This window comes from Amborella trichopoda, chromosome 1, assembly GCF_054954075.1.
Source record: "Amborella trichopoda isolate Santa Cruz 75 chromosome 1, AtrichopodaSantaCruz75HAP2 v2.0, whole genome shotgun sequence".
NCBI lineage: Eukaryota > Viridiplantae > Streptophyta > Magnoliopsida > Amborellales > Amborellaceae > Amborella > Amborella trichopoda.
The window spans coordinates 1,829,910-1,850,519 of record NC_142336.1 but is presented as its reverse complement, the minus strand read 5'-3'; the positions used below and the strand labels follow the sequence as shown (position 1 = coordinate 1,850,519).

General features: G+C 36.6%; 2 protein-coding genes across 15 annotated transcripts; both read left to right on the top strand.

The window, feature by feature from the left end:
- Positions 1-694: 694 nt before the first annotated feature.
- Positions 695-6,274, top strand: NUFIP (GATA zinc finger protein). 6 transcript variants are annotated; one of them, XM_088873372.1, is made up of 9 exons: positions 695-758; positions 944-1,013; positions 1,433-2,185; positions 2,933-3,042; positions 3,133-3,227; positions 3,884-3,956; positions 4,105-4,201; positions 4,354-4,407; positions 5,408-6,274. In XM_088873372.1, exons 2-9 carry the CDS (start codon positions 972-974, stop codon positions 6,014-6,016), a joined length of 1,833 nt encoding a protein of 610 aa, XP_088729498.1. In that variant the 5' UTR covers positions 695-758; positions 944-971; the 3' UTR covers positions 6,017-6,274. The 6 variants fall into 6 exon arrangements, 2 of the variants coding, with proteins under 2 accessions (XP_088729498.1, XP_011629285.1); XM_011630983.3 differs by having other exon boundaries at positions 4,351-4,407; XR_016060389.1 differs by lacking the exon at positions 3,884-3,956.
- Positions 6,275-8,522: 2,248 nt separating this feature from the next.
- On the top strand, positions 8,523-20,360 carry LOC18425229 (Glyceraldehyde-3-phosphate dehydrogenase-like family protein). Of its 9 annotated transcripts, none has more exons than XR_016060673.1 (15): positions 8,523-8,898; positions 9,193-9,340; positions 9,689-9,766; positions 10,182-10,297; positions 10,407-10,464; positions 11,458-11,541; positions 11,670-11,762; positions 12,224-12,389; positions 12,529-12,578; positions 14,729-14,769; positions 15,050-15,103; positions 15,212-15,375; positions 16,746-16,815; positions 19,406-19,544; positions 20,215-20,360. XR_016060673.1 is itself a non-coding variant. In XM_088873521.1 (13 exons), exons 1-12 carry the CDS (start codon positions 8,803-8,805, stop codon positions 19,529-19,531), a joined length of 1,128 nt encoding a protein of 375 aa, XP_088729647.1. In that variant the 5' UTR covers positions 8,523-8,802; the 3' UTR covers positions 19,532-19,544; positions 20,215-20,360. The 9 variants fall into 9 exon arrangements, 3 of the variants coding, with proteins under 3 accessions (XP_088729647.1, XP_088729618.1, XP_088729711.1); XR_016060635.1 differs by having other exon boundaries at positions 19,983-20,360; XR_016060550.1 differs by having other exon boundaries at positions 12,163-12,389; positions 19,983-20,360.
- The last annotated feature ends 250 nt before the right edge of the window (positions 20,361-20,610 follow it).

Genomic DNA, 20,610 nt, shown 5'->3' with positions numbered 1-20,610 from the left:
TTTGTCACATATGGGATTATGTAGTGATTTCTTGGAGCACCAAAGTGGCTGGGAAAACTGACAAGCCACTACAAAGATCAAAATCATATGTGCGCCTAGCCTGAAATGGCAAAAGCATATAATGTTTTGATTACTTTTTTTTTTCAATTGGATAATTTCTCCATGGTATTTTCATCTAAAATTGAGTAACTAGGACACATCGGGTGTCTCTAAAAGTAAAAAAAGTTGCGAATTTTATGTTGGGGGAGGTCATCTCCACTGTTTGATTTAAAATCGGATGGCCAAAGTGTATGAGTCTCTATAAAATCCATTGCAAATTTCTTGATTAAAACGAAATCAATTGCTGGTCATTCGATTTCATAACTGACGGCTAGAAGTGATTATGATATTTTTGTGCAAAGATAAAGAGTGTCTTATAATTGTTGAAAAGCCTCTCTCTTAAGCAGCTGCAAAAACCTTCATGGTTTCTTAATGTATTTACTTCAAGGCAGTGGTTTAAAAAACGTCCGAGTCGACACAGGAATCGGTTACTTATTCCAGTATAATACAGATAATCGGGCGTGTCTAGAGAAGAATCGGTTCTAAGTAATATGCTACAGTGAATCGGGTGTGTATAGAGAAGAATCGCCGGTTATATGCTATGATTCGGGCGAGTGGACACGGTGACACGCAACCTACACGTGGCCCTCGAAATGAAATATATGCTGCCTCACCAAAAACCTTCATGGTTTCTGAGCGTCTTCACTTCAAGCCTCAAGGTATGAAGCTTCAAAACCCTAATCCAGGGAAAATAGCGATTAAACTGTATAAAATAATTTATGTTTCAAATGAAGTGCATATTCCAATTATAAATACTTGGTCTTACCTAGCTCTCTGCCGTGGCTCTGTACAACTGCTTCTTCAAGTTTGGAAACCCTTCTTCTTTTTTTTTGGTTTTGTGTAGCTAGGGCATCGTCCTCTTTAACAAAAGCATGATCCCTTTGGTGAACCCTCAGTCTTCTCTTCCCAACCAGGTATTTATGCGATGCTTCTATTATTTTGCTAAATTTAGAGATTAATTGTTTTCTTCTGTGTTATGCTGTGATTTCTTTTAATTTTTATAACTTTGGACATGACTGTATCATTCTTTTGATTATTTTTTATACTAGGATTTTCATTTAGCTTGCAAATTTTATATACCAGTTATTATCTGTGCTTCTCCATAAAACCAGTATTTGTAGTTAGTCTCTCTCTCTCTCTCTCTCCCCCCCCTTTTCTACTCTGCAATTCAGTTTTTACACTTATTATTTCTCTCTCTACTCTGAAAAACCAGTTTTGTACTCTCTCTGCTCCTCTGTGGTCGATGCACTCTCTCTCAAAATTTGCTCTGTTATTCTCTTTTATACAATGATGCATCCTCTAATGTTTTGCTTTGTTCATGCGAAAACAACAGGAAATGATGCCCGGCTCAAATGTTGGTAATCCCCAGCCTGCACAATTTTACAGTAATCAAAACAGTAATCTCATCCCTCATTCATATTCCCAGCCTAATCATTTAGCTTTCACAAGCTTGCAACCACATATACAGAATCTTCCCATGCAACATCACATCCAATTTCCAGCGAACTTCAATACTCAAAACCCTAATTTCCATAACCCACTCAATAATCAAAACACTAATTTCCAAAACCGGCTTACCCATAACCCTTCAGTGATGTTTCCAAATAGAGCTCAGACATTACCTTCGAATCACATGCCTAATGCTTTTGTTAATGGCATAGGTTACTCGGTTCAGTTTGCTAATCCGAATGGGTTTCATAACCACCCACAAGTTAACGCTTATGCTGCTAATCAAATCCCACAATGTCCTCAAAATCCCATTAATCCTGGGACTACGTTTACTGTAAATCCTTCTCATCCTACTTTTGTCCCTCATCCACAAAACAATCCTTCAACAGTGGGTTGCCCTGCCTTAGGAAACTTCCAACCTCTAACAAGCTCTTCAAACCATGTCAGCAGTGGTTCTTTTGAGAAATCTCAGCTTTGTATGGGAATACCGTATCAAAACTTCCATCAATTAGTATTGCCTAATCTGGGTCAAAGCGCCATAGGAGTTCCAGGTAATGTGTTCTCACAACTGAATACTTCACCCCAAATGCAACCAATGCAGAAGAGTTTGCAACCACAAGGATTTCTTCAGCCACAGGTAATGTTTCATACTTAAGTTTGCAGTTCAAATCTACTGGGTAACTGTTGTCTTAAGTTTCAAAAGAATGAATCCCCTGCTTGAAATATATAATGCCCAACAACATATATTCACCATTACCTGAAAGTTCAAGCATGTAACCTATTAAGAGTTTGAACATGTTATGGCGAAAATTCCACCAAATATTCAACAAATATACTCACTGATGTGCACTCATGCGCCTGTCAATGTCATAGCTGTGTACGGATTTGCATAAACATGCATTTAGTTACTTGTATGCGTCTATTGTGTGTGGAGGTGTGCATGTATATACATATGCACATTCTACAGGTTTTGGGTTGTATACATGTTAAAAAATTCCTATTGTTTGTGTGGGTGAGGAAATATATTCCTTAAGATGCAATGTTGTATCTCTAATGAGAAAGTATGCAGTATGTGCACAACATTTTAAATTAATGCTCACACCCTCTCAATTCTTTAGTTGTGGAGAGTAACGGATGGGATGTGTCTTCTCTCTGCACAACGTTTGTCAAAAGTTTTGATTGACTTCAAGCAGCGGAAAGAATGACACACCCCAGCGATCACTGTCCCCATCTGACGTGTAGGGTGTGAGTTTATGTAGGAAAGTTTAGTGCACTTATCGCATATTTTCCCATCATTAACTCGTATTTGTGCCTTGAATTTCATACTCATCCTAACAATCACTACTGTTCTGCCTCCATCATGATTTTCATGTCCACTCTTTAGGAAATTTCTTACGATCATGTGGGAAAACATAATGCTCCAATTATGAATGACGGTCCTAAAGGAAAGAAATTTGGCAATACTCCACATCATTCTGATAAAGGTGAATCAAGGTATGCTAGGTAGAATTAGTCTTAACTGTGTGATTTGGTGGTTTATGCATATGACCATGAGATCATTCTTTTTACTATTTTACATTGTAGATTAAGGACGCCTTCTCTCCATGGCATAGGAAACTCTAAGGCAAAATTCAAGCATGATACTAGAAATGGGAAATGCTTTAAGGGTGTTGTGCATGGTAAGTTTCTGATTTATTTTAGGATTTATTTTAGTATACTTTGAGTAGGAGAGAATAATGTATTTATTTGATGGAATGAGGAGTTTGGATTTGAACTTCATTAAATCTTTTTTTTTTTTTTTTGAAAGTTTATTTAGAAACGATAGGGTTCTCATTACAGTTAATTCCTTAAAACAATTACACCCATCAAAATAAAAATGATTTGAAGCAATTTACAAAATGCATTCCTTCAGATATCATTGATGAACTATGCTTGTCCTGCCAAATAAATTTAATGTCTGATTGATTTAGGCATGCTAATTTCTTTTTATGCTCTTTTGTTTCCCTTTTTAGAATAACAAACCCATGACGTAGGATATGTTTGAAGTAATTTGATGGAATTTTCTTTTCATGGGAAATTTATCAAATTACTCATGAGAGATTAACTATTGAACACTTTGCCCATATATTTTAATTTAATTTTCAAATACCCATAAAATAACACAGGGTCTTGAGTGGGAATAGGTTTAAAAGGGTAAACTGTTAAATAATTTATTTCTTATGGGTATTTTGTGCTCTCTTTTTTTATTACTACCTGTATAAGCTATGCAATGAAACTCACATTTTGCTCCATCAACTATTGTTAAGAATCAACTTTTGAAAATTGTGATAAACAGGCCAACATAGGGAAGGAGCACGAAATTCTAATCGTAATAATTGGAATAGAGAAGGTATCCCTGAATCTAAAAGGTATTTTCCACGATAACTAATCAATAATTTATCTAGATGGAGTGTAAAATTCAGGTTGTTTGAAGTTTAAACTTTTTGATTATTGACTTGTTTTAATTGTTATTTTCTATTTCTGATTCTACTTTATTTCTTGTATATTTTATTAAAGGCCATCTCTGTCTGCAATTTATACGGAAGACGAGATAAAGCAATGGCGGGAAGAGCGTAAGAAGAACTTCCCCACAAACGCAAATGTAGAAAAGAAGGTTTACTTTCATTTTGCTGTGCTTTATTTGTACTATACAAAGGATTCTCTCTCTCTCTCTCTCTCTCTCTCTCTCCCCCCCCCCCCCCCCGCCCCTCTCATTTTCTTTTTCTTCTTCAATTAGGACACATCCTTATACTTTGTCTTTAGCAGGCTGGAAAGTCTCGTAATAATCTTGTAGATGCGGAGGCAAAATTAAGGCGTAAGGTATGTTTTTCTTCTTCATTGTTTTCTTTACTTGAATCATTTTTTCTTCAGGACGCCGCTCCCTATAGATACTACGATGTTGCATGATATTTTTAGTAGCTTTTTATGGAATTTTGAAAGTTACAAAATTCCTAAAAGATGGACATTTTACCTTAGAGAAAGCATACTGTAATCCAATGGGCTTGGAAACTGTTGGAGATTTGGGTCATTGCCATCCAACTGTGGGAGAGGAAGAGGGGCCACTAGAATAGGACATGACTCCACCGGTGGGTTCCACTCCCTTTCCATTACCATCCTTCACCCTTTCCATTACCATCCTTCATTTCATTGGATTCTGATGATGCCAAAGAACTATGATTTTGCATAGTTCATAGGACTATTGCATACTTTCCGTGAACCCTATTGTCATAATTTACATTGTCAGGTGGCCTGTGGTTGATCTATCATAAATTTATTTTAAAACTGAATCAAGCTAAGAAATGCTTAAAGAATTTTAAAATCTGAGGTCATCCACTGCCGGTGTAAATGTTCCTGCTGAATTTAAACTGCAAATTTGGTGTCCTCTTTAGTGATTACATGAACTGTCGAGATTAAAAATAAATAAAAAATCCTTAGTATATAGAAAAGTATAAAAAATTGATAATAACCTTAATTACCTAGATTCTTTTAAAAAAACCATATTTATACATAAATAAAACATCATAAGCTTCAATTATAGAAAAGGGCCGTTTCTTTGTTTTATGGTGTTCGTAAGGCATTCGAGTCAAAGATGACATGCCATTGCTTTTAGTCTATAACAAATTATTGGGTTGTTTTGATTTGTTCTTCTAATGTCTATTGGCAATTATAAAGCTGGTTGAGCTTGACCAATTTTTATGGGCCTAGTTAAAGATAAATTTGTTCTTGCTATAGCCCTTTCCATGCTGATATTCTTAGCGTTTCGGAATTAGCCAATAATTCGGACGCTGATATTCTTAGCCATTTCGGAATGTGATTGCAGAGGCTAAAGGAAATCCTAGCCAAGCAGGCTGAATTAGGCATCGAGGTAGCTGAAGTACCTCCAAATTATCTTTCTGAGTCAGAAAAACAACCTCCCAACAGGAGACATGAGAAATTTAACAGGAACGAAAAGAGGAATTTCAGGAACAAACATAAGTTCCAAAAGAGAGGTAAGGCTGGGAGGAGAGAGGGAAAATCACATAAGTCTGGGAATAAAGAGTCTCCGAGATCAGTTTTGACTCGGAGTCCGACCCTTTTACAGAAACTGTTGAGCAAAGAGATCAAGAGAGACAAGAGCCATTTGTTGCAGGTTTTTAGGTTCATGGTGATGAATTCTTTCTTTAAGGAGTGGCCAGATAAATCCTTGAAGGTCCCTGTGTGCGTCGTGGGAGAATCAGAATGTGAAGGCAAAGAGGTAGAGAGAGAATTCTCAAATGAAGGTTTGGTATCCAGTGGTGCTGTTGTTGAGGGTGATGGGGATGAGGATGAGAGATACTGTAGCAGTGGAAATGAGAGAGAAGGGGATGCGGGTTTGGACCATTTAGGTGAGGATTTTGTTGAGAGGAAGGTCACAGAAAAAGAGAGAGAGGAGGGAGAAATATTTGAGTAGAAAAAAGTACTCTATCTCTCTGTTTTGAGCGCATGCTGGGGAATTTGTGTTTTATAGCTTTTTGCTGTATAGAATATAGGTTGCTCTATCTTGTGTTCTTTGATTCAGAGGGGTATGCTATTTGTCTCTCTACACACGCACAATAGGCTCGGGCAAAATCACATATATTTATCACATTTTTGTATAATCTTATGAGAAAGTATATATGTGCATGAAGATGTACAAGCCCGTAGTGGTTTGGATTGCAGGGTGCTAAAACATGACGTCTTGATTTCTATTATTTTCCTCTCTCTTTCAATAATTTTCTTCCTTCTTTTTCAATGGATTGGGTTCAAATATCTAATACATCTCCCTCCCCTTTTTTCTCTCTTCCCTTTTGTTTCTCATTACCCTTCGCCCGTCACTTATGCCTTTTTATTATGAAATATATGGCATAATTCTCACATTATTCTAGGTCTTATTGACTTGTTTATTTAAAGGGTGTGGTTTGTATAAGGCCGGGCTCTAAACAATCAAAGTACGGTGCATTTTTAAATAGCGTTGATTTTCAATATTGGAAATTTTTGTGAAAGTTTTAAAATATATTTTCATCTCTAATTATAAAATTTAAAGTTTCAAAAATAGTGTAGATCGAGCATATTTATGAAAATTAAAAATTAACTGTCCAAAAATGTATTACAAGATGTTTTATTTTTAAAACTTGAAATTTATTTATTTTCTCATGTTCATGCCTCTTGAGTCGTGAGGATCAATTTGAGGATTTTTTTGGCATCAAAACAACCTATTTTAGAGAAGATTTGGAGGTGTGTTTTAATTTGATTGTTTAGAGTCTCGTACTTATATATATATATATTTCCTTATTTTAAATTGTTTGAGTTCAAGTACTCATCTTCATCATCACATGCATTTTATCCCAAGCGTTTGGAGTAAAGCGCATGAAAATAGATGTGGCAAATATTTTACATTAGCTGTCTAACAATACCCTCTTTTCTCAAAGCTTAGGAACCGGCAGACCGGCCATGGCGGAGCTATTACTTGGGAAGCATCCTCTCTATCTCTTGGTAGTTTGGCAGTAGGAATCGAACTTGAGATGTAATGCGGCTATTCAGCAACAGTTGACCACTCAAGCCGAAGTTTGATTCACACTCGGGAATCATATTCATTTAGAAGATCCATCTAAAAAAAAAAATTATGAGCTCAAAATACTCTCTAAATGAATTCCTATTCAAACTTGAGTATTCAAAATACTCTCTATACATTGAACCGTATCTATATAGACCCAAAAAATATTATTGAACCCGGACCCGAATAGTGTTTGGGTCCAAAATATGGATCCTAACCATCCTGCCCAGTCCAATTTTTGGACCCAATCACGGGCACATATGGGTCTACCTCTCGGGTCCTAGATAATGTCCGGGTCCATTGCCACCCCAAAGAACTAATGAAAATTTTCTCAATTTTGAAATTGATTGCAAGATGAATCAATGATGATGTTCTTTCCCAATAAGGTGAATCAAAGATGTTTATTTGACAATAAGGTGAATCAAAGATGTTATGAAAAGCTTAAACTTGTGACAATCCCCATTGTGCTTTTCCTATGAGACCAAAATGCTTCCCCTACATGACTACCGTATCCGTGCTTGTCCTCCATGGATGAACTAAAATGATGTACAGAACACAAATTAGTCATTCACCGTCCATCCTCTTCAATGGATGCTGGAGATGACCCACCATTAATGCTAAATTTTGAAGTGAATCATTGACTTGTATCCAACTTATGTTTGAACCTGAAAAAACTTAAAAATCCTATACATAACTCTAGAAAGTTCTAAAAATATATCACTAAATTTTATAAGAAAATTTTAAAATAATAGGTATCTTGTCCCGCCTCAGTACTACACATAACCTATAATGAGCGCAACTAACTCTTGAATCGGAAATTCATCCAAACCATCGTCAAATGTGAACTTAAGGGCTCAGGGCGTGTAATTCCTCTATTCATTGCACAGCCGTCCAAGTTCGTATCTGACGGCTTGAGATAACGTGAATTTCCCTTCCAAAAGTTAACTGCGCTCAGTTTATACACCATGCGTTTCTCCGCTTTCAAATGGCGGGAACACAGTTTTTAAAGTTAATTATGTGTTTGCGCCGTTACGGATTTAATCATATCATTACACAAAGGAGAGGTTTATATAGAGCGGAGGCTCTAAGCAATCAAATTCGAATCTATTTTAAAAATTTTCACTAAAAGAGGTTGTTTTTTATGTTAAAAAATTCTCAAAATTGATCGAGATGTATGGACATGAGAGAAAAAATAGATTTTAAGTTTTGAAAATAATGTATTTTGTAATTTATTTTTAGACTGTCAATTTTCGAGATTTTTAAATTTCATAGATTTGCCGATCATATTATTTTTGAAACTTCAAACTTTATAAATAAAAATAAAAATATATTTTAAAGCTATGACAAAGTTTATCGGTATTGAAACCAAATTTATCGATACTATTTGAAGGCAGGCTGTAATTTGATTAGTTACAACCTAGGGCCTATACAAAGCGGATCCTTATACTGCCTCTGGGATCAAACAACCATAACGACGGAAGGCAGTGCTCTTGCTCACAGATATATATGTAGAGAGAGAAAGAGGAACCTTACTGAAACAGTGAAGAGAGAGAGGGGGTAAGTCGAGAGAGAGAGTGAGGGGGGAAGAGAGAGAAACCTCACTGAAACAGTGGGGGGAGAGAGAGAAACCTCACTGAGACAGTGAAGAGAGGGAGAGAGCAAAGATGAAGGTGATTCCGCTGATTCTCATGGGTTGTGGTGGCGTTGGCCTGCAACTCATAGACCACATCATCACCTGCCGGGAATTGCACGCTATAAAGGTATCATAAGACTAGGGTTTCTCTCTCTCTCTCTGTCCATTGCATGTACTTGGAAACTAGGGTTTTCTCTCTCTAGTTCCCACCATTGCCTGCTATTCTCAAGCTCAACTAGGGCTTTACAACCGGTTTTCTTGTGGTTAACATTTTCAAAATTACTTCAGTAAAAATTGGGGTTGTTTCTCTTCTTTATGCCCTTGCCATTAACTCTTGACCTCAATTATTGCACGACATGTGCTAATTACATTCATCTATGGTTCATATTTTGCATGGATTTTGATTGTTGTAGTTGATCAGGGGGTGATGCTGAGATTCATTGGGGTTTGTGATAGCCGTTCTCTGGTTCTAGTGAATGATCTTTCAAAGGGGGAATTGAGAGAAGATGCTTTAGAAGAGATTCGACGAGTAAAGTCTTCTGGATCTTATCTATCCACGTTAAATTATGGTTAGCATCTCCTGTCTTTCTGTTTCTGTAAATTTCACGATCACCATTGTTGTTGTTGTCCTTCTTCTTCATTTTGTTAGTATTATTATTATTATTATTATTGTTATTATTATAGCTACTATTATTATTATTATTATTTGATGGTGCATGCTAATTGATCTATCTATGATTTGGGTTCATTTCTTCTTATGGTAGTGATAATCAGTTGTTCATAGTTAATCTACAATCTCTTTAATTTATTTTTTATTGTTATTGTCACCGTCCTTTGTTTTGAGTTCATATACTTGTTGACATTGGTAGTCTTTTATCAATTTCCATTTTTACCTTTATTATTTTTTGGTGTTGTAGATGGATGCCATGTAATTGAGTATCCAGCAGTAGACAAGAAGCTCATTGAAGTTGGAGGCCTTCTTGCAAGTTCAACTGGTTCGTACTAATTAGTATACTTAACCAAGGCATCGCTTCAGCTCTATTATTATTATTATCATTTTTTCTTTTTTTGACTTTTGTTATGCTTTGGAAAAATTATTACATAATGCTTATTCAAGTTCATGGGGATAGTTACAGTAAGTTTGAGTATAAAATACCAAATAAATTATTGGTGTCAGTTACCATTGAATACAAGCATGGATCTTTGAGTTACCATAAATCCTCATTTTTTTTAATATTCAAAAAATTATTTCAGAAAAAAAATATTCAAAGAGAGCATGTGGATTTCTGGTTGATTCTCTAGCTCCCATTTGGTGTTTTACTTCGTCACTTTAGAGTTCGTGTAATATTCTAACTGGAGAGGCAGTCTAAAATTTTGATGGCATCTTTGTTGTCCATCTTTTCTTAACAGGCTTGGTTTATATTGATTGCTCTGCAAGTGCTGACACCATTATAATACTGAAAAGCGTTATTGAAATAGGGTGCTTTGCTGTCCTGGCAAACAAGAAGCCACTCACATCTGATATTGTAATTCCTCTCTCTATTTCTTTCTACACAGATATAAGTATATTCCGTTTCTTTTTCACCATAACAGTAAATTAGAATGTTGAGATGATTTCTATCATCTTGTGTGCAGGATATTTATGATAAATTGGTCTCATGCCCTCGTCACATTAGATACGAGTCAACAGTAGGTTTTCTTTTTATTCCTTGATCAAGCTTTAATATGCACCACCATTTGTTTTGTAAATTATGGAAACAAAATGATACAATTACTCAGATTAGTTCATGCTCTTATAGTAACTTGTGAATGGAATGTTTTTTTTCGGTTTGTGATGTTTCCTTTATTTCAAGCTTATGAGTTGTCCGGATAAGTTTGATTTTGATAGTTTATACAATAACTGGAGTTCTATACAGAACCATCACTCTTCTTTGGTGTTATCTAATATAAGATTGATGATCTAGAGCATTTGTGAATCTTAGGAGCTTGACTTTCACTTATTTGGTGGTGGAAACCTTGGAGTGCCTTAGAATTGTTAGTTAGTAGTGGCTGCCTTGGGAATTCCATGACAGAGCTAACTGATACCACAATTCAATAAATGATAGGGAAAAAGATATAAACCCCCCTCTCTAAAATTATAATCCTAAATAATCTCCTTGTCCTATAAATATCCCATGGAACCCCCAAGTTAAAACAAAAAGGGGACGTTTAACCCCTTCATTACCTATTCCATTTTCCAAATTACAGAATTTGCCTTTCTTTTTTTTCTTAATCACCCTGCTAGCTAAATCCTGGAAAAGCTCTCCTTCTCTTTCTCTTTCTTCCTCACCTGGGACCTCTTATTTTAGGGAGGGGGTATATGTCTTTTTCCCTAAATGTGATAAGGTAAAGTATTTTAGCACCAAGCCAATATGGAAGTAATATATTTCTGCATTGAGCCATTGACCTGGAGAGTTGGAAATTAGTTCATCTAGTACCGATGAAACATGGTGTGAAAGGAAATAAAGCACTTACCTGTGAAAAAACAGTGTTTCATTTGCGATTTGTGGTATTTCATAAAGAAAATAAAGCAGCAAAAATATTATCTGGAAAGATGGGTAAATGCTAGAACAAAATATTATTTGTTCTTAAGAATTTCATTGCTTATATCAGAACAATATAGACTTCTTTCTTGGTTATTAGGTAGGAGCTGGCCTTCCAGTGATCACGTCTTTAAACCGTCTACTTACATCAGGCGACCCTGTCCACCGCATTATTGGGAGTGTGAGTGGTATGCTATTATTCCTTTCTTAACTTATTATAATACTGTTATTGTTAAAATGATTTTGTTTTCTTTATTTTAGTTATGCTGTCCCATATAGTGGTTCTCTTTTTGGTTCCAAAACTTGGTTGTGCCAGGTACACTTGGCTATGTAATGAGTGAACTAGAAGATGGAAAACCATTCAGCGAAGTTGTTCGAGCGGCTAAACAACTTGGGTTTACAGAACCAGGTGGATTCTTTATTCTGTGCTTGTATCATGCAGTTCGAATAATTATGTGAAGTGGAATTCCTCCAAAAGAATAGAAAAAAAGAAAAGAAAATGTGAAGCAGAATATTTCCTTAGTTTGAAGACAACAGTTATAAACTCAAAATGTAGATTTTACTGTCTTGATCAGGCAATAATCATGTTCTACTAACTTCTAAATCATTATTCATGGTAGAACGATGATCTTTTATAGGATTAATATGTTCCAGTGTAAACAGTGAATGGGATAGAATTGGACAATTGTTATGAACAAGATAATAAATATATTTAAAAATTGAAAATGGATTAGCATAATGACATGAAAGAAAATGGATATTTCAATTTCTCCAAGCAATATCACTAATTTATTCTGACCCTGCTGTAGCATTTGAGATGTGCTCCATTTTAATCTGCTTGTGCATCTTCTAATATGGACGATTGCAAAGGTTCCCACATAATTCATACTGGTGATAATTGAAGAGTAGGGGGCTTCGGTGACTGCATAGTTGTACCCCAAAATTCCATAATGGAACTACCCACAAGGAGGCACTCTCAGGGGAAAAAAAAAAACCATCATGGAGGCATTTGAGTCTTACTTCTCCAGATCTGCTGGTATCATTGTGGCTTTCTGAACTCTGTACATCCTTATGCCATGGATTGTTTAACTTGGATCAGTGGTTTACATTTCCCTGCAGTTGTTCAAATTCTCATTTCACTATTTAGTATCAAGTGTTGCGATTTCCACGTGCAGCTAATTAATGTCGGACTCATGTGCATGGAGCCTTCTGAGTAATTGAATAGGTCTGTGAATGTGTTATCAAATTGCTATCCAATAGAAAAATCCTAGTTAAGAGTTCAAATTGTTGGACAACTTAACATGTTGGTCAATGTTAGAATAGGTGTTCAGAAGATTTCCATTGAATGTGACTGAAATAGCTAGTTATTGTGGTTAGTTATTCCAATGGAAAAGACTTGTATTTTTGTGAATGAATAGGCTGCATTAGGAGTTGCTTCTTAATGTCAGATTTTCCTGGTACATAATGCGTGCTTTGTTTTTTAGTAGTATGTCTCTTGAGTCTATCCTGCATTATTCCCTGTCACTCCATCACCTCAAAGGTGATAAACTATTATTGAGGTGATCAATTCATCAAAAAACAAAAACTATTATTGAGGTGATCCACTATTATTAATCTTATTTGGCAAAAGCCTCTTACATTAAACATTGGGTTCACATACAATGCTAGAACTTAAGTTTCCTACAGTTCACTAGCATCACCACAACTGTCCAATATCAACAGAAGATGGCTGGGTGTGTCATTCCTCCACTTAAAGTCTGTCAAAAAAGTTTGAAAGACTTTGAGCGGAGGAATGATACATCCAAGTTGACATCTAATAGCTGGAGTAAGGCAAGTTAATTGTAGGCATTGTTTTAAAAAACGGTCTGCCGGCCTAGGTTCCCGCCTAGGCGCTTGGTGGAACCCAAAGCATATGCCCAGGCTTGGGCATCACTTCCTGGGCGCTAATTCCTGGGCAACCGCCCAGGTGTCCTAGGAACGCCTAGTCCTAGGCGGGTGCCTAGTCCTAGGCAGGCGCTAGTGCTTGTGGCCCTTTTTTTGAGAATAAAGTGCCCTTTCGGGGCACTTTGGGTCATTTCATACCAATGATTTTCTTTCATAAAAGGCCTTTGGGAGTATTCTAAACCCCCAAATTGAAAAAAAATTGGAAATTCAATTCTTGCAAATTCCCCAAGGAGGGTGCCTTGGCGGGCTTTGATTCCAATCAACGATAACTTGTGCCTAGAAGCCAGGCATTCTTTAAAAAAAAATATGATTTTAAGTGATGAGTCTCAAGTTGAAACTTCCACCAAACCTTCAACAAAGATAAGTAGTTGAAACTTCCATGAAATAATTGCATATCTAGATCTCAGATAATTAGGTATGTTTCAGTGATTGGAACCTAGATAATCAACAAAGGCCTTAGTTCCCAAACCTTTCCAAGGAGTCGACCCATTCATGGATTCCCTAATTTGTAAGATAAACACCACAGGCTGAGCAAACACTAACCTGAACCCATTTTATGGGGCACATAGAATACCCCTTCCACACAAAATGGAAGAATACCGAACCATCAAGCAAGTATATCTTCACCACCCGCAACAATTTTTATCAGAAAAAGTTCTACCAAAGAATTCAAATCCCAATTGCCATTACAAAATACAATAGTGGATCTCCATTATTTCTCCAAAGAAGTCACAATAAATTAAAACCACTGTATAGTTCGTAATGCAGATGAAAATGTGTAATTAATCCAATAACATTTAGGGCCACCATTACCACAATAAATACAGTTTACAGGCAATACCATAGTTTCACTCCATAGAACGCCATTTTTAAGTATTACCTGAACTTCGTTGTTAAAAAGAACCCCCAGGTATAGCAAAATGTTTATGTATCGGTCGTACACTTTACATTGGACATTTAGAAACGGTAGCACCATAATATAAAATATTAGTGATTGCCTTGGAAGTCCTGCATACCCCAGACACTCAGAATGACCAAGATGTCTAGAGTTTAAAAGAATACCAGAGAAAATAAATTTTAATAAATATTAAGAAAATAGGAAAGAAAATAAATTAAGAACTTGGGCGCCTGCCTAGCACCTGGGCACTAGCGCCTGGCTGGCTGCCTAGCATTTTTTGAGACGCTGACTGAAAGAAACTCAAGTTACTTGCGTTACCTGGTTTCACATGGCTATTATTTCTAGAAAGGTTACTACCATCCATTAACCCATTTTTGTTGATTATCCATTTAAAATCCAACTTGCACACCAGTCATGTTCTACATTCTGCAGTATTTAGATCCTTTTTTGATGAAATGCTTTACTTGCAAAAAAACATGCATATACTATTTGGACTATTTCCCTGTTGCTTATTTGCCATCTTCATGTGGTAGATCCACGCGATGACCTTAGCGGAATGGATGTAGCTAGGAAGGTATGAAACCATAATACTTGCGTCTTGTGAACTATGAACACGTATGAATTGGGGTACCATTTTTTTCCAATATATTATACCAAAGTACCACGAAAATTACTACTTGATGTTACTTATTGTTTTTAGTGGGAAATTTATCAAAATATCCATATGCAGGACTGTAAATCTGAAAGGGATAGGGGTTGCCCTGCAATCTATCCCTTTAAACAATGATTCCTTCCCTAGCAACTAATCTTTGCATGAGCAGAAATACTATATTCATGCTATGGTTTCTGAACAGGCTTTGATCCTATTTCGGCTGCTTGGCGGGCGTACTAACATAGGAAATATCAAGGTCTATTCTCACTACTTATCTGTTCTATGTTTTACTGTGTAACTACATTTCAATTGATAAAGAAGGTTTCAAAGCAAATTGTGTTTGTGCTTTTCTTCCAATATGCAGGTGGAAAGCTTGTACTCAGATCTGATGGGACCTGAAAAAATGTCAACACAAGATTTTCTCGATAATGGCCTTGAAATGCTCGATGATGAACTAAAAAAGAAAGTCAATGTGGCTTCTTCAACGGGGAACGTTCTCCGATATGTCTGTGTGATCGAGGGCTCAAGGTCTATATTCTTAACTGATGTGGAGTTTTTCAGATGATTGTTTATGTTTCTCGAACTATATTTCTCACTATGTCCGTTCTCTTTTGAATAATATGCCTCTAACTATTTACTTATGGTTAAGAGCCTGACCTGTTTGATAACTCCGACACACTAAATGGAATGTTTATAAAATAGTATGTACTCAACAAGTATCCTCTATCAGCAGGCACATTTGGATGGGTTTGTTTGAGCTGTTATGGGCATTATAAATCTTCATGGTTCCACATTATTGAAACTTCTTTTAAGAATAGTCTGATTTCTTGACTTCAGTCATAAAGTACATGACTCTACAACTTCACTTGCTTTGGGGATTGAGCCCAATTGTGGACTTTTGGTGTGGAATTCTATCGGTGATTAAAAAGGTGGACTTGGCTAGGGACTCACTAGGGTTCCAATCCTGAGTCACCTGGTCCTAATGGGGTAAGTCTGAGTTGGACCACGGAAGTTCTAGCAAAGAAAATTGAAAATATTGGCAAAATGGGAGAGTCTTCAATTCCAGGGTTTTTTGGCCTGGGATGTGTTTCATTAAATGTGCTAATTCTTTTATCACTAAAATCATACTCATTACGTCTTTGTCCCTTCCTGAATTTGGATTTGAACAATACAGCTTTCTGAAATAAAACAATACAGATTTTTGAAAGTACTGTCTCATGTGGTTTACTTTTGGTATATTGCTTTATTTTGTTTTGCACTTCGTATATATATTAAAGGAAAAAGTTTATATAAGGTTGCAACCTTAAAATGTAGAATTAAAGATGCACCTCAAATATCCATCAGAAAAGGTTGTTTTAATGTTGAAAAACCTTCTAATTGATCATCTCGACATCGAGATGTATGAATATGGAAAAAAAAGGAGATTTTGAGTCCCAAAAATAGTGCATTTTGCAACACATTATCTAGACCGTTCATTTTCAATATTTTCATACGTTAATAGATCTACTTGATTTTAATTATTTTTGGATTTTAAAATTTTATAATTAGAGATGAAAATAGATTTTCAGATAATCCTAAGAATTTTTTACACCAAAATTACATGTTATGATAAAATTTGGAGGTGTGCCTTAATTGGATGGTTTAAGGTTGCAACCTTATACAAACCACACCCTATAATAAATGAATAGTAATTCATTGCATATAAATGTAAAGTTCTTTCTCAACTGATCTTAGCATTACTGTCCCCATGTGAGGTTTCAATGAGTTACTCTTGTCTCAGAGAGCCTCATATTTTCAGCGAATTAGGAAATATTAAGACCTCTATGAGGATTTTCGTGCAACTATGTCTCTTCATTCCTAGCTCCGGCTATAAACATATGTTTTCTCTTGCTCACCAGTTGTCAAGTTGGGCTTTTGGAGGTTCCTCAAAATTCACCCTTGGGGAGATTGAAAGGGAGTGACAATTTGGTAATTTCTCACCTTGTTCATGCTGCTTGCATTTTGGGTTTGACATAGCATGATATGATTTTTATTGTGGTAATTAGCCAAATGTGGTAAAGTTTTAATTTTGGATTACATAATTCAATTCTAAGGTTATGGTATACACACACACATATACTAATGCATACATACATTTCCACTTGTTCCTGTATTACGTATTTATGTGCCTCTCCATATTTAGGGGTTATATGTCACTGTTATGGTGAACTTTTAAAGGTTCACACTTTTTATTGACAAGAAATGCCCTAATCCATGTGTCTAAGATAATTCTTGTGTAGGGGCATCTATTTTGCGATCTTTCAATGGGTCCCCATACTCCTATAATTTGTATGTCTAAAGACTTGCAACTATTTAATCTTGATCAGACAACTTTATGTGAGCTGACTACAATGACACACCTTATAGTATGACAAGAGCAGCTGGCACTAGACTAAAACATTGTTGTTGGTTCACTACTAGATGTCTGATCAAGATTGGACAATCATTGGTCCCCATAAACATATAAATTGTATGTATTTTATGGGGCCCCATACAAAAGTTTCCGTTCTTTTAATTCACGTTTAGTGATGATTGATCGAAATATATTAGAAAGCAATGGAATCCAACCGGTAAAGATTGGCCATGCATGTAATGATGGTTCCATAATTGATAGAGGGAGTATGTTGGAGAAAACATTAAAAAATATTCAGTGTGACTAGGGACTCGTTCATGTTGGCTTGGATCAGAAGCCAAGCGATCCCAAGGCGAGAAATCCTAGAGTTGCTCAAGTCTCCTCGTTTTCGTAGTTTTTAAATTTTTTCCTATTAAACATTCCCCAGTCTGGCTCAGACTTGTGTGAGCAGAACACGGGGCACTTAGTCATGAGCCCTTGGTGAGTCAGAGCTTGAATCTGACTCTTTAAACAACTGGGAGGCATACATGGACGAACATGAGGTAAATTGGTAAGTTTGATTCCAATATAGCACAAATCCTCAAATATCTTAAATGCATAAGTGGTTATAAAAGTTTAAGTCACATGAAGGTTTCCTCAATTTCAATGCTTAATTAAGACTGGAGTTTAAAACCTGGAATCGGGTTTTGGATTGCCCACTGGATCAAAGAACTGGATTGGCTGAATCAGTGCAAAGATAGTATCATTAATTCCTTGGGGAGGGGAGGGGAGGGGAGGGGAGGGGAGGGGAGGGGAGCGGGGGGGGGGGGGGGCGGGATGATTTGTACTCTGATCGTCCATCCACTAAATCTGAGTTGGATAGGCAAATTCAAGAACCAGTTCATCGGGTCTTATGACCCTGCCTGAGACTGTGTCTCTTCCTATGTGTAAGATTGCCAGGATAGCATCTTTTTGAGATACTCAAAAACAATTACCTGGTATTGTAAATCCCTTTTGAAATGAGGGCAAGCTTTGGGGTTTTTGTTTTTTAGAAGTATTAGGGTTGCCTGTTCTCCAGGTTTTGATAATTTTCTCTCTCTCACCTTTTCTTATAGTCTTTCTCCCTCGCCTTTAGTTTCTGGAGTACTCTCTATTTCTTCTTCTTTCCCACAGCCTTCGTCTGCTACAATACTAATACTCACCTTTGCTTGCTTAATTAGTCTCTCTCCAGTCTTTCTTTGCTGAATTCCCTCTCTCTCTCTCTCTCTCTCACACCAACCCTCACCTCCTACAATACTCTTGCTTTCACCTTTGCTTGTTCAATCAGTCTTCCTCCAGACTTTCTTTGCTGAACTCTCTCTCTCTCTCTCTCTCTCCAGCCTTCACCTCCTACAATACTCCCTTTTACCTTTGTTTGCTCGATTAGTCTCTCTCTCTAGTCTTTCTTGGCCGAATACTCTATCTCGGGCTTTTGCATGACTTGCCTCCCACTCTGTCACCTCTCACTCTCTCTCTCTCTCTCTTGCCTTTACTTCTTGGATTAATCCCTCTCGAGCCTTTCCTTCCCAGATTAATCCTGCTCTAAGCACTTAGTGCTTGTTAATGCTCTCTCTCTCTTCTCTCTCTCTCTCTCTCTCTCTCTCTCTCTCTCTCTCTCTCTCTCTCCCTCTTCTTTAATAAACTTTCTCCACTAGTGTCAAGGCATTTCAACAATGGTTTCTGACCCCCTCTGAAAGATACATAAATATATCGGATCCAAGTGTGTTTGGGGTAATACTAGAAGCAAGTGCAGTGGCTATCTCTATCCGTGTCTTATTCTAGCACCCTTTTTTTTGCAAAATTAGATACTGTGCCTTGGTTTGCTCTTCTTTGAATAAGTTAGGTACTCCACTTTTCCCTGTTTTTTTTTGGGTGGCTTGCTACACCTTTTTTGTGATTTTTGTGTAAGTTAGTTACATGAATTTTTCAATTCTTTTATGGCTGAGCTTGTGGGGACGTTTGCACCTTTTCTTTTTTTCTTTTTTGTCGGCTTGCTGCACCTTTAACCTTTTCCCCATTTTTTGGGTAATGGACTTTTCCCAATTCTTTTATGGTAGATTTTGGGGTTACTTCTTTATTCTATCTTGGTTTCAATAGTTAAGGAAATGAGATTGCCATGACACAGATGGTATGGTAAAATTTTTGCAGATTGAGATATACAGTAGGTGTTACAGAGAATTGCCATTAGTGATACAAGGTGCTGGGGCTGGCAATGACACCACAGCAGCTGGGGTCCTGGCTGATATTGTTGACCTTCAAGACCTTTTCCATTGAAATCAACTTGTCGGTGAGTCTGCTGATTCATGTACGCTCGATTTTTCAAAGGGATTTAGGATCTAAAAGACAGTCCGCCCGGTTCTTAGGCGCCCAAGAGACCTCACCCACAGCTAAGCTTGTAGCATCCCATTTTGGGCGGCTGTACTTAGGTGGGCACCCAGTGCCCCAAAAAGGGCAAAGGGGGTAATTTTGACCCCCAATAAACTTTATGGGGGTTATTAACACTTCCATAAACTGTAAATCTCTTAGTTATACCAATTTCTCATAAGGGCAAATGGGGTAATTTTGACCCCAAAAAATTTAAATAGATTATGGGGGTTATTTTCGACTAAAAGAACACTTCTATGAACTGTAAATCTTTTAGTTATACTTATTTTTTAGAATCAAAAGTGTTTTTTGTAGTTTGAATAAACATCCTAAAATTTTCATCTCTTGGAATTATTTTTAGGGTGCTTTTGGAGGTTGGAGAGTTGGAGTCCGTGTTATTATGGAACATGAAGAGTTGGAGACTATTAGACTTTTAACTTTTTTTTAAATTTTTTTGTGATTTGAATTTTGAAGTTTTGAACGGGTGCATTCTTAACATGTGATATGCTTTCATTGGAAAAAAATTGTATTATGCATATATGTGTGTTTAGACAACACATATGATGTATATATCTAAAGAATTTGAACTGCAGGGTGTCTGAGGTTTTGGGCGCTAGACTAGGCGATGGGTGCTAGGCCGGCTGCCTAGCATTTGGAAACCTTGTTAGGACCTGAGATACATCTCAAATCACGTTAAATCCATTTCGGTCTTGAATATATAAGCATGGTGCTCTAGAAATACTGCAATTCTGATGATCTTTAAATAATTAAAATGAACTGTGGGTGAATAAAAATATAATAAAATATTGTTGTTATATTCATAGTCATGGTGGTTTTATGCGTTTCTCTGTATACGTGCATTTGGCACACTAATTTGCATGCTTTTTTTAGTGGGTGAGTTGTAAGGCATCTTGTATTGTTGAAGTAAGACGTACCTCAAAAGTATGTTGAAAGATGCCGTTTTGAGTGTTTGAAAGATGCAGTTTCGG